The 14890-nt window shown below is 38.4% G+C and overlaps 1 protein-coding gene across 14 annotated transcripts in view; it reads right to left on the bottom strand.

Moving 5' to 3' along the window:
• PIEZO2 (piezo type mechanosensitive ion channel component 2) overlaps nt 1-14890 on the bottom strand; it is a 325825-nt gene that overhangs the window by 192773 nt on the left and 118162 nt on the right. For all 14 annotated transcript variants that reach the window (XM_075744452.1, XM_075744443.1, XM_075744445.1 and 11 more), the window contains exon 3: nt 13379-13504. In XM_075744452.1, coding sequence (XP_075600567.1) covers nt 13379-13504 — 126 coding nt within the window. The remainder of the gene's footprint in view (nt 1-13378; nt 13505-14890) is intronic.

Raw genomic sequence — 14890 nt, forward strand, 5'->3', positions numbered from 1 at the left:
CCTCACACCTCCATGTATACAGAAAAAGTTAGCCACATCAAACATTTTTTATCTCCTTTCTATTCAAACAGAGAGAAGAAAAAAAAAAAAAGTCCGAGCTTATAAATACGACTTTCACCAGTATGTCTTGTAATTCCACAAGTTTTATACTGCAGCTGTGTTTAATTAGCACTAGACCACCACACCCTCCAGGTGGATGTAAGATTTTTAGGACCATTAAAATCCAGCGCGGCACCTAAACTAAGGACTGTGTTTCTAAGAGTGATGGTATGTTGCTAGACTCTACAATGAAGCCTGTTCTGAGTGTAATTGGAGTCCTTCGACATTTCTACGGTGGAGGTAAGAACATGAGTTCTCTCATGAAACATTACATTATTCACAGACAAACCTGTGGGGTCTAGAAAAAGCAGGAATTTCCTGGAACCTGCTATGTAGCCATCTGTGGCATCGCCAACAAACCGCAGGGACACAATCCACGACCAGGTCAAACTCTGCTGGCTCTAAAGGATGAGTTAAAAATCTTCCTTTTACATTTCAATGTTCTGAACTTGTGTGCCAAAAAGACCCCGAAAAACACTTTGCTATGTGACATTTCTTGACCATAATGACTTTGTAGGTAAGGTGATGCATGAATCAAAAATGCATAAAATGTTATGAGTTCTTATGAATTTATGTCCTTTATATTGGGGGCTGGCTGCCTTCTTTTTAAATCTTTTGTTATATACATAACATAAATACACTAGTAGGAGCTTTTACTAATTAATGTACTCCAAATTACATTACTCCTGATTCCCTACAGTAACTATATTCTATATACTCTTCTACACCCCAAAAAGCTTGAGAAAATTCTTATCAGCCACTGCCTGGAGTGCATCATAAATGCTTGTCAGTGTTTCATGCTACTTCAGTGTGAAGGCAGTGTTAAAATTGTTTTCAGTTTTAAAATAGGCATTTGGTATCACTGATGATATCTGGAAATCAAGTTCATTCTCTCGTCACTGGACTTTGAAAGACAGTGTGTTCTACTCTCCTTATTTCTAGACACATAAAAATAAGATTACAGTTTTGTCGTGAAATATTTTTCATTTACTACAACTTTCACGGATGTGGTTGAAAATCTTTCCGGTTTTAGTCTAGATGATGACTATCACATCTCCGAAATTCAGTTTACTGATTCCTTTAAACAAATCCCTAAAGGATCGTGGTATGATAAAATTCAGTAGTAAACATAGTATATATGAATGGAAATGGCACAATGCTCCAGATCTAGATATCAGGAAAATGCTAGAGTTGTAATGAAACAAAAGAGGGATGTTTAAGACTTTGGAAATCAAGTCTACTCATCTAATGAGTCCTCTTCCTTCCAAAGATGTGAAGGGTATTTCTTCTTCTTTGTGAGTGTTAAGGAATTTTTCTTATTTATTTTGCTCTGTGTTAAACATAGGCACAACAGATGTGCTGCACGTTGTTTACGCAAAAGGTGTAAGGTACAGCGCCTTCTCGCATCCTGTGTGGTTATTGATTCACACTTATATAACTGGCAGAAACCAAAGAGAATTTTAAGGCAGATTTTCCATTTGGAAGTAAACTCGAAGTGCGGGAGTTCACATTGTATTTGACCCAGGTTTAGGACTACGTTCTAACACACTGACGCAGGAGAGCCCACCGAGGCATTTCAAGTTCAAGTCCGTGAAGAAAACATTTTTTTTCCCAGATGGCTCCAAGCCGTATTTATGTAAGCAACGTCTTTTGCTTTGTTTCAAAGGGTGATTTGTTTTACGTCACAGATTCCAGAGAACAGCTCAGTAAACCCAGTCTTTTCAACTCAAAGTTAACCTTGAGTCAAGACCTAGTTTTTGTCCTGAGCCACATCCAGCCCACACCGCCCAGAGGAGCCCACCCACCGGGGGTTCTGCACCACCAGGGATGGCCCCTCGTAGTTGCCACCCTCAGGCACAACATCTCACCTGTGCTTGCAGCTGAGATGCCCAACTAGTGTCAGAATGGCTCTGGAGAGCAGCTGTCATCATCTCAACTCAAATTTGCTTTTTGCTCCCCAGTTGAGACCTAGGTCATGCTGCCGATGTAAAGCATGAAGAGACACAGCAGGCTCACGCCCAAGGGCTCAGACCCAGGGACCAAAACCCCCTCAAACTTATAATGTGGGCACAGGTGTATGCAAAGGCTCACAGTATCAGACTAACAAATCAGGCTTTCTAGAAATACTCTGATTACATGATGAAGAGCGATACATAAAGATGTAAACAGCCAAAGAGAAGAGACAAATCCTCAGAAATAAAGTGAAATATTTCTTCTCGGTGGAAAGCATTTGTCTAAACAGTGTCCAACACACAAATGTATAGTTTCCTATCCCTGAACAGTAATTCTACAGTAAGACTCCCCAGTAAAATATTTATGTTAAAGTGATTTGAATGATCAACAAGGGAACATTTCAACATGGTACTCTGTAACAGCCCAGAGATGCTGGTTGCTAAAGCACAGTAGTGTTGGCCCTTACATACCACACACTGCTACACCAAAACACTGCCAATGAGCCAAGATAACCACTGTAACAGTAGGGCTGGTGTCAGTATGAGGGTCTAACCCTGTACACAAGTTTTGTCACTTTAACTGTTTGTGTGAGCAGCCTGTTTCTGACTTTAGTGGTCTTCAAAAACTTCACAATATGGAAAACAAGCTTTCTAGTAATGTGGGACTTAGAACCAGTTAGCATCGCACACTGTCTGATTTTCATAGGAAGGTTAAGCATATAACTAGGGACAAGTGAAGGAAAGCCTACTTAGAAAAATGTAGAAGCCTCCTCTTTGCATGTTTGCTTCTTAATTTAGTAAGAGCACTAACCAAGAGTATAAATCAACAAAACAGTTAATCTCTTTTGTTTTCATTTCCTCCACACATTCTGCTCTCCTCTCTGCTGTTCAAGTTTTATCAAGTGCCTTCTTCAGAGCTGGCCTTGATTTCTTCCTTACAGTTGCTACTTCAGCTCCTACCCTTAAGAGGGCAGAGGGAGACAGAAAACAGCTACTTGATCCCTCCTACCAACAGCCCCCCAAAACAAGGTGATGGTCTTATCTACTACCCTGCAGTCAGGTGTACTCATCCTAGCTACAACTGGGATACAAAAAAGAAAACTGCCCAAGTCTGCATCACAGCTTCAATAGGTGTGCTGGGTGTTTCCTCAGGTACAAGGTAAGAATACCTTTGGAAGTCCACCAGCTTCAGAAACAAGCCCACATACACCCCATGGGCCACCCAGTAGTTTCCCAGCTCTTCTCTCCAATGCAAAGCTGACTGTCAAAACCACAAACTGTAAGTGGCAGTGAGAAGGATCACCTCCTATGTCAGGTTCTCTTAAATGGAGGAACACAAATGAGTATGCTAACTTCGTCACAGCGTAATTATATACATTATACAGAAGGTGTTATACATCAGGGCTGAAAATGAGTATTTAGAATATTGCTCAATTTTCACATGGCAGTACGCTGAGTCCAGAAATAAAGACTCCATAAATACAATGAACACCAACTTTCCAAACTGCTAGGCAGTAACACCCAGCAGGAAATTAAGCAGGACTTATCATACATGCCTAAGAAGCAATTACAGAAGCTTCTGTTTCCCCAGTCATAAATCTCCTGGCTGCATAAAGTTGCACTAAAAGTGCTGAAGAAATGCTGACACTTGATGTGTACTGAATTAGAAGAAAATTAACTTTCATGTGTAGAATAAACTATTGTTGCAGGTTTTTGGTGAGACAAAAAAAAAAAAGCATGCTAACACCTTTGACTGATTAAAAGTTTATCGCAGGATATGTTCCACGAGCTATGCATTCTTGACTCTTGGAAACACTGAAATGACAGTCAGAAATGGTCACTGGTAACACTGTACAATGACACAACTGTCTAGGACCTTGTATAATGACCGTATTTGTGCCATCACAACCTGATGGCACAGTGTTTTTTACGGCTAAGCATTCTTTTTAGTCTCAAGTTCTCCTTGACTCCACAGAGAAATTCCTTTTTATATACTTCATGGCTCAGACACTGCGTAACACCTATACAAGAAACAGCACACTATGAAACCAGAGAGTGAGAGGAACCACATTAACTTTACTTTTTTTTTTCTTAATGTCACATCTCCTGCCTTTCCATCATTTGTTAGGTTTTCAGAGGTACTTGCCATGTGAAGTAGTATGACAGGAGCTTCAGCTATGAGTGCTCTACTGCAATCCATGTATGTACTACTTGTGCTAATCTCTGCAGAATTTTCTCTCTCTCAGTGGAGATTTGGATAAATGGTTATTTGTTGCTTTTGAGCTCATTATTCTGCAAGGATAGTCGCTGATAAGAGAGAAGCTCTGAAGAAATCCTATTCTCATTATTCTTTAAGCTGTGGTATCTCCATAAGCCCCAGCCACACAGCCGGCTCCTGCTGCAGGTCATACAGTACAAACCACAGAACAGGGAAAGTCCCTTCTCAGAGCAGTTTACAAGCTCAGGCAAGGCAGGGGTTTTTTCAATCCACGTGGCACTGGGCAGACGGAAGTACCACGAAGAGACAGTCTTCCTGCTTGGGATAAGAAGGACAAAATCCATATATTGACACTGACTAAAGAACAATAGCTTTCACAGTGCCCTTTCATTTTTATAAAGTTATATTAACCTTCATTCTGGAAAAATTTTGAGCTTCTCATATGCTTAGCCTTTAGTATCTTGCTAACAGTACAAGCAACAAAGCTTCAGATAGCTTGGTGAGGACGTACCACAAAGCCAAAATACGTGAAGTAACTGATCTCATAAAAACAGAACAAAAAGTCTTTCCAGGTAACTAGCTGTCTGTACTGATTTGATAATCATTAAAGACTGGCGCTTAAAACTTCAAAAATATGTAGGTATCTGAATTCCATTTAAACGAGACTTTTATATTATGGTATTTAGTATTGTCAATCTTACATGGGTGCTGGAGAGCATGCAGAATCTGTACCATATCTTCTATTAAAATATTGGTGTATAATTTTTTTTTCCCCACTGAACCACCACTCGCCACTCTGGAACGGGTCTAGTTCTAACACTGTACATTTGTACTGTATTTGCTGTAATAGGCATCACAGGCTTAGACAATGTTGAGTTCAACACATATATCCCCTCAATTATTCAGCTATTCTCACTCTTCTGTAGTACTACAGATGGTTTCATTCTACAAAAAACTTTGCTTTACTGGATATTCCACAGTTTTTCTTGAAACACAAGTTCATTTTCGAATCTTCTCCTCTTGCCACTGATACAGACACCACACAAGCACAATCTGACAACTTCTGTGATAACAGAAAGAACTGTTTCTGAAACATTTAAAGGCATTTTTTTTTCCTCAGACTTTGGTCAAGATTATAATCTTTGAGATGACACACAAAAATATTATTAAAATGCAGATGTTCTGCAAGATAATACCCACTCTTAATAGAATAAAGGTTTGCTTTTAAACATACATTGTCAAACTGAGACAAGCTTACAGATAACATCCATTTTAGTTTCAACTACAACAGCCCAAGGAAGACTAAACACTTCAGTCTCTACACATCTCAGAATAAAGAAATGTGAGAAAATGCAGGTACGAGGTCAAAAGAAGGGCTCAGGTTTGAGGTAGACCCTTGAATGTTGAAATGAAGATTTCATTAAACAAAAAGGAAGAGTATGTTACACATACGATGAAGGTGACTACAGATCTCACAACTTTGCAGCTAAATCAGTTGTTTGGAAGGTGCCTTGAGCATCTGCCTGGTCAGTGAGAAATGGATGTGTTTGTTAGGGAAGGATGAGCTGGTTTGTCTGGGATGCAAGTGCTTGAGCACTGTTTAGTGTGGGTAACTGCTACCTTCGATTTTGGTAAGCTAAACCATTCCAGAGGATATAGTGACTTTGCTATTAAAATGAAATGTTTACTTTGCTATGACTTCTGCTCAGAATCAGAAGCTTCTTACATAAACTTACTAGTTTTCTTAGTGCCATTTGGATTAATTTCATTTCATACGAAGTAACATTTTTGACATTAAAATTGTGAAAATTATCAAGACAATTAATGATCAGGAAATTATCAGAATATTTGTTTCATGAAATATTATTTCAAATTTTCAATATTTTCAAAATATTTGTTTTCAAGGCAGCCTCTCGTGAAATGATGTGTCCGAACAGCTGACAAGATTCCATGAGACATGCTCAGACTCCAGGCAGGAGTTGGGCCAGTAAGTCCTGGTAACTGAAAGACCTGCATGCATCTGCCACACCTTTGAAACAGAAGTATGAAATTCTGTATGAAATCTCTTAATCTTTTGCCCCTTTACAAGTAAGAAAGACCAGCATCTTTATTTCCAATGGGTTAATAAATCCAACTAGAAATACAATACCCTTTACAGATGCAGTACTTTTCAAAACCAGCACAACCTTAAAGGCATGCTCAGGAGGGTATAAAAGACATGAAATCTCACCAGCTATATAGGAAAAAATAATTATTCATTCCTATGAAAGGTCAGCTGCAGTTCTGAGTCTGAGCTTTCAATAAATGGTGAAACCTAATTTATTTGTACTGGGTATTGCTGCTTCCTAATATAACCCAAAACCTCAGGGACATGCTGGTAGTAATGCAAACACAGGATGATCTTTTAGCCAAGAAATCATTTCATAATTTATCTAAAGCAGAAAGTTATTATGATTCCACAATGGTGGCATGCATTTGTTTGACATTCACCACGGCATACTGGGGACAGAGTAGTATCTGAATTTAGTTCCCATGATCTAACAGAGAAGCTATCTAGGCAACTTGGTGCTTTAAGTTTATTCTCCCTTTTTCTTCACATAAGCATTTTGTAAATAAAGCACCCAAACTATAGACAATAAACAAATGCAGAGATTCATAGAAAGTCTTTAGAAGGATTTCAAGGTCTCTATTTCAGGTCCATCAGTTCTATTATTTGACGTATAAGAAAAACATCCAGAAATACCTTAAATGTTCCTTTTGGTATTCTAACAAACATTGAATACAAACTTAATTAGTGAATAGTTGAACTATTCTTGGTTGCATTTCTCATGGACTAAAATACTGTTCTGAAAGAGTAAGCATTTCAACAGATCCATTTGCAGAATTCAGGACTGAGAGATGGTAGAGTCAGCACAAAATAAAAAATGGATGTACAACACTTCTACTAAGAGAAAAAGAAACTGGAGACTGCCTGAACACAAGAAGAGGATGCACTTACAGGGGAGTAGTATGATGAGGAATAATTGCACTAATTTATTGGAAGTAAGTTTCAAATGAACATCATGGAAAACATTCCTGCTGGTAGAAATGCCATTTTTAAAGATGTTTAAAACTAGCCCTAGGAAAGAACTATAGCGTGCATACTGAAGAATGAGACTCTATATTACCTCGTGATCTAATTTTCAATTGCCTGTCTCACAGATTCTATACTCAAAAGACGTTACCTAATCTAATAATCAGAATTTTATTCCATCAGAAGTACAAATCTAATAATGAAATTGTGTTACTGCATAAAAAATCATATTCTGTGTTATATGGAGATATCATCAGCGAAACAAGACTGATTACCTAGCTCTTGATGGCTTAAGAAGATTAGCCCAGCTCACCTTCTCTGTATTTATTCTTTTCCTTTCCTGTATGAACTCTGATGTTATAAAGAAACTATCTGGGAGGTATTCAATGTTGGTTCCATACAACGCAGCTGTAGCTAACCAGAAATCTTTCATTAAGCTAAATAAGGAGTTCTAAAAACAAAATTTTGTTAGTGCTAGGCAATACTCACAAGGCTCTGAAGAAACAAGAACCCTCCATTGGCTAAACATGTTTAAACACCTCTACCAACCTGCCAACATACGTCTCCTGTATAACTTACAGAATGCTATAGCATTTTCTAGCCATCCTGAGAAAGAAGGTATATGAGCTCTAAAAGAGGAAAGGGATGAAGAAGCTAAACATTCCAGGACTTACATATCCTAAATACTATCAGCTGATTTTCAATAACGTAAGTCCAGCATAAGAGGAGAATATTTTACAATGACCCTGATATTCTGCGTGTCTGCTTTGCTTTTGCAGATGGCCCAAATTAAACTCCTTCTAGATGTAAAAGATAAAGGGATGGTTGTTCTTCGTTTCCAAAATGAAACTATAACTGTATAAGGTTTAAGAGGTGATAGTCTGTATCACACCTCTAATTTAAACATTTTTCAAGTGTTTCTATTACCAAAATGAAAATATTTTTAGAGGCTTTAATACAGCAGTGTAAAAAGAAAAACTAAAACCAGAAAATGATCTTTTGATTCAGAAGTTGGCATTTGAACATACCGAGACAAACTAACCTACAGAATTTGAGGACAAAGGTATACCCCCCTCTCACCCATTTCTGCAACTGTCAGGAGTTAGATTATTAACTGCACAAAGGCAACAAATTCTGAAAAATACAGAATTAAGTTGAAACATGTATTCATTCATTTCTGAGGTGAAAGTTATGGAGTTGTAGAATCAGCTTTAACTTCCCTGCAGGATGAAAGCAAGAGAGGGAACAATCACTGTAGAAACACAAGAAAATTTCATGTGCTTTACCATAGCAAAAGCAAGCAATTAAACATAAACCAAAGTAATTGCAAGGCTTTTTCTCCTTTCTGCTATTATACTTTTTTCCCTTCCTCCTCATCTTGTCTTTTTACCCAGCCTAGAAACTAGTGCACCAAAAGTGCACATTTACAGTACTTACTCTCACCCCATTTACATGAGGTAGAGTAGAGTAGAATAGAATAGAATAGAACAGAACTATTTCAGTTGGAAGGGACCTACAACCACCATCTAGTCCAACTGCCTGACCAATTCAGGGCTGACTAAAAGTTAAAGCAAATTATTAAAGGCATTGTCAAAATGTCTCTTAAACACTAACAGGCTTGGGACATCAACCACCTCTCTACGAAGCCTGTTCCAGCATTTGACCACCCTCTCGGTCAAGAAATTGTTCCCAACGTCCAGTCTAAACCTCCCCTTGTGCAGCTTTGAAACAGTCCCATGTGTCCTGTCACTGGATCCCAGGGAGAAGAGCTCAGCACCTCCCTCTCCACTTCCCCTCCTCAGGAAGCTGTAGAGACCCATGAGGTCACCCCTTAGCCTCCTCTTCTCCAAACTAGACAAGCCCAAAGTCCTGAGCTGCTCCTCACAGAACATGCCTTCCAGCCCTTGCACCAGCTTTGTTACTATCCTCTGGAAGCATTCAAGGATCCTCACATCTTTCTTAAATTTTGGGGCCCAGAACTGCAGGCAGTACTCAAGGTGAGGCCACACCAACACTGAATACAGCAGGATAGTCACCTCTCTTGACCCATTGGTTACGCTGCGTTTGACGCACCCAGGGTGCGGTTTGCCCTCTTGGCTGCCAGGACACGCTGCTGGGTCATACCGAGCTGCTGTCGACCAGCACCCCCAGATCCCTTTCTGCAGGGCTGCTCTCCAGCCATGCCTCTCCCAATTTATACTTGTGCCCAGAATTACTCTATCCTAGGTGCAGAATCTGGCATTTGGACTTGTTAAATTTCATCCCATTAATCATTGCCCAATTCCCAATCTACATCCCTCTGCAAGGCCTCTTGTCCCTCAAGGGAGTCAACGACACCCTTCAGTTTGGTATCATCAGTAAACCTGCTAATGGTGCGTTCAACTCCTGCATCCAGATCATTGATTAATATATTGAACAGAACTGGCCCTAGAATTGAGCCCTGCAGAACACTGCTGGTCACCAGTCACCAGTGAGATGCAGCCCCATTCACTACAACCCTTTGAGCTCTGCCCTTCAGCCAGTTCTTCCACCAGCACACCATGAACCCACTCATCCCACAGTTGGACAACTCGTCCAAAAGGATGCTGCAAGGGACAATAGCAAAAGCCTTACTAAATCCAGAAAAACTACATCCATCACCTTCCCTTCATCCACTGGGTGGGTGACCTTATCATAGAAGGGTATCACATTAGTTAAACAGGACTTTCCCTTTGTGAACCCATGTTGACTGTGCCTGATGATTGCATTATTCTTTAAATACCTTCCAATAGCACCCAGTATAATCTTCTCCATAATTTTTTCCAGGAACTGAGGTTAGACCAACAGGTCTGTAGTTCCCTGGGTCTTCCCTCATGCCCTTTTTGTAAACTGGAATACCTCTGGCTAGGTTTCAGTCAGCAGGGAGCTCCCCAGACTCCCAAGACCTTTGGTAGATGATCGAGAGAGTTCCTGCCATAACATCCGCTAGCTCCTTCAGTACTCTATGGTTTAATTTATTTAAACTCAGGGAGATATTACAATTCCAGCAAAATCAAAACAGATTAAATTTAAAGGAAAAATCAAACATTTTAATATACCCAAAACCCCTTAAAGGTGGTATTTGCAGACAACCCCTATAAAAGGTGTCACAAGCAAATTGGGAGATAGAATTCAGAATAGTTTTGAATAAAACTGTTTTGGAATAAAATGGGCAAACACAAATTTCCCTTATAATGTAAGAATACTCACCTACACAAATATGTGATTAGAAAAAATGGTCAGTTCTGCAGAAAATGATTTGTGGGTTCCAGTGAATCACAAATAGTGTGAGATAATGCTACCATTGCAAAAAGTACCATATAGTTATACATAAACAGGGAGTGTCACTCGCAGACACTTGGGTAACTGTTATACTTCAGTATGTGCTAGCAAATTCTCAGCTGAAATACTGCCTATCTTTGGGCACTGAACTTCCAGAAATATCTGGAACACTTGGAGAAAACAGAAGTAGACCAGCAACAAGACGACTAATCTCCTTCCTAGAAAACATGATGCATGAAGAAAGTTTAGAGGGACTGAAGTTGTGTAAAGAGAATGAGAGAAAAGAGTACATATGACAGACATGACTGTAGCTTTCAAATGCTTAATAGGTAACCATAAAGACTAACGGAACATTCTTCCTCATTTCCACATCAGGCTTAAGGAGGAAAACAGGACATTTTGACTAATGGGAGAAAAACTGCCTAATGATAAGCATCAGAAGAGACTGTAGAATATTTCCAGTGGGGCACATAGGGCTTAAGAATAGGACAAACAGCTGTAAAAAAATGTTTTATTAATAGTTGATCTAGATCTGGATAGGGAAACAGAAAACTCCATTCTTCCAGTCAACATTTCTGTACTTCTTATTGAGTGAATAGAGTTGAATAAACATTAACAGCAAACTCTAAAATGCAGAGATCATAACATTGTGCAGACGCTATGGGCACAGTGCTGTCGTTTTTCCAGCTTTGGCTTAGCACTCTGCTGTAGTCAATTTTGTAAAGCATTATTCATATAGCTGGAGAAATAACAGGAAATACAGTGGGGCTGTGTCACCAAATAATTACAAACAGAAGTACTACCAAAGTACTTTCTGAAGCGGGAATTGTGTCTTCTCCTCACCTACACAGTACCATGTACGCTCTGGTGCCATTTAATGCCAATAATTGATCTTACTGCGTGATCTAGCAAAGACCTTGGCCTTTTCTGTTCACAACGGTCTTCACATCTTCTTTAACTTCTCCTTCAGCACCCTGGGGGTCCAGCATCCACAATGCCAGTATCACATTCCCCTCTTCATTAGCTTCACCTGAAGCTCACCAATTTATAGCCAAACCAAATGGTGCCAGTTTCCTCCACAAACCTATTCAGGCACTGAAATTCAACAGCTGAATCTTTCATATTGCTAAACAGTTAAAACAATCTCAAAACAACTTTGGACAGCCAACTTCTCTCCCAAACAACTCAGGCACAGTTTGGGAGTTCCTGTGGGACAAATACCATTCCCAACAGGCAACTTCAAAGCAAAGAGAGCTTAATGGTGAGGACATGAGTCATCTCATGTCAACTGGCCTCGGTGTCCAAGAGCAATCTGAGGCACATATAATGTACTACCACAGCCATACACATTGTCCTGTGAGGCTTCAAGCAAGGAAATCGTTATTAATGGCAGCTAGAATAGAAGCTGTTGCACTCAGCAACTGTTAATAAACTGACAGAAATGGTATGCTCTGTTTCTTCAGGAGTGGACTCTTCAGGATGAAGTAATTCTTTTAATCAGTTTCCACTGTAGACCCCAGTTCCCACCACAGGAGGAAGAAAAAGCCAGCAGTTGCATCTTTGTCTTGGACAGTTAGGAACTCTCTACTCATACAGTGTCTAACTGATACAGTTACTCTAATTTAAGTTAAAAATCATGTAATTTTAGTCATAAGAATGTTAAACAGATATAGGAAAGCAACTATTGCAGTTCACTCAATCAATAATACACATTTTTGAAAAAAAGAAAAAAATATTTTTAGACTTTGAAGGTCTGATTTGAACCGACAAAGCCCAAGACATTCCAGTTAAAACCGGTATTTCATAAATGCAATTATTCCTTTTACTTTAAGAAATGGTTTGCGTTAAAGGTGAAATGCTAATTCTCACTCCAAGTTTCCTCAGGATTTTGTTACTTTAAGTCAAATGCTTTACCTCACATAAGGTTTCTTGTGTTGAATTGTAGTATTACTGTTTACTCAAGTGGCAGCAGCATACTCTGTGATAAATTAAAGGGACATTTATCAACGGTAAGCTGACAGGTTTAAATGTTAAATGTAAGTATTGTAAGAAAAGTACAAATAGTTTCTACCTGGTGGTTACATATCTAAATCACTGGATAGATATTTTAATTAACTTCTGCACAATAAAGAACGTTTACTTCTGAATTATTGAAGAACATTTCCTGAGAGAGGAAGATACAAAATGTCATGCAATATATTTTAAAGTAGTGTTTACATATAAATAAAAATTGAAAATCCTTCTTCCCATACAACACAAGAAAGAGACAAATACTGTTTAGAAACATAAATCTTGGGGTCAAGATTTAAAGTTAAGTTAAATGAACAACTTTCTTGAGGTCCATCAGACAGAGGCATAATACGTGGGTAGAGGGTTTTCATTACTATATCTCATTTTATTCTTAATACATTGAATTATGATCTAATAACACAAACATGTAGCCACCACAGGTTCTGAGGAAATTTTGAGAAAGCATAAAAGATGAAGACATACAATAGTCACTGCTAAACCCAAAGAAAATGCATCTCTAGTGGGAACAAAGTAGTTTATACACTTTTCCCATTTCTTAAACCCATCTAGTCTTCTTGCCCTACTAAGAGTAATTCTTAAAGCAACAAGCTGGGAAACACAAGCAAGCTGCAAACCCACAGGAGCACAATGCTAAGTGTCTTCTCATCAATGCTTCACCTTTCAAACTACTTAAAATGCTAATAAAAACTAAAAGGTTTTACTCACAGTTAAAACCAGGCTCAATAGTTTTTCCAGCTTCAAGACTGTTAATTGTAATCTGAAAGATGATGTGCAGCAGTAGAAATGATAGACTGGTGAAACACAGAGATTTTAATAATCGTCCTGTATGCCCTGAAAGACAAAATATACATACATATAGTTGGTGAATTTCTAAACATTACTTAAAGGTTTTCAGTATAAAACTACTAAAAATACCCTGACCAAGGATATTTCTACAAGTCACATTACTCATGATTGCCCCTTCAGGGTCAACAGCATAGCAAAAAACATACTCAAATTATAGTGCCTTTGAGTACACTTTAATCACAAACCCCAGTGATTGTTATTACTAATATTTCCTTTTACTTTTTGGATTTAAAAAAAAAGTTTCTCAAGTCTCCAGATAGCAATTTTACATCAATGATAACATCACAATGCTTATCACCATGTTACCTGGTACAAAGACAAAATATGGATGATACTTCCAATCTCGAGAAAATAAAAACCTGTTAATCTAATCACGCTTTCTGAAACAAATTACATGGAAGGGGGATAACAACACAAAAACCTCCGTTTGGCTCAGGACTATAGACATACTTTCAAATGAATGCTTTGCTTTGTGCAGACTGCCCTCTTTCTCTTCCTTTAGAAGTTTTTGAAAAGAAATTTCAGTACACTCTGAAAAATCCTGTGCCAGATAAACTTGGTCATGGTTCCTCTATGATTTATTGGATATCTATACTCAAGAGCCAATAGAAAATGTTTGACGAAGACTTAGAAAATGCCTTATAAATCCTCTAGGAAACACTCATCTTAATCAGAGGCAGCCAAACACGCAAGGTATGAATAAATAAAGTAAGCCATTAGTATTTCAGAAAATATGCATCTTCAAGACTAAGTTGTATTGCTAATAAAACAACATTAAATATCACCCTACCTGACTCATTTGCAGTAAAAGTTCTTTTTCCAAAGTATTTTACACCTAGATTTTACACCACCTGCTTCGTGCATTTGAGGGTATTTTTTTATTTACAGATTAAAAACCCGCACTGCTGGTATTCTTACCCAAGGTTACAAAGGCTATGGAGGGTAGAACTAGGAGAGTATTCTTGGGAAATGTTGACTCTGCATGCAGCCTGTTTTGGTCATACTTATTCTGAATGTCTCTGTTATGAGCAACTGCTAGAAAGAAGACAATGGTTCATATTCTGCATCTAGCCAGTAAATCAGCTTTTTGCTTTATATTTGTTATAGTTCAAACATGTCATTGATGGTCCCAAAGGTAGTTTATAAAGCAAAGAATCAGATAAACAGGATTCGATAATTTTAGAAAATGTTACAGACTATCTCACTCCATCAGATTCAAAACTTTTGTTGTATGATCACTATCTTGACTGCAAATTTTGAATACCAAATACCTGTAATGAACTTCCCTATATATATTTTTTTTTTTAAATAAAGAGATTAAACAATTCAAACAAAATGACAAATGGCAGGAGCGAGCCTAGGTATGAATTT

The sequence above is a fragment of the Balearica regulorum genome, chromosome 2, assembly GCF_011004875.1.
Source record: "Balearica regulorum gibbericeps isolate bBalReg1 chromosome 2, bBalReg1.pri, whole genome shotgun sequence".
Classification (NCBI taxonomy): Eukaryota; Metazoa; Chordata; class Aves; order Gruiformes; family Gruidae; genus Balearica; species Balearica regulorum.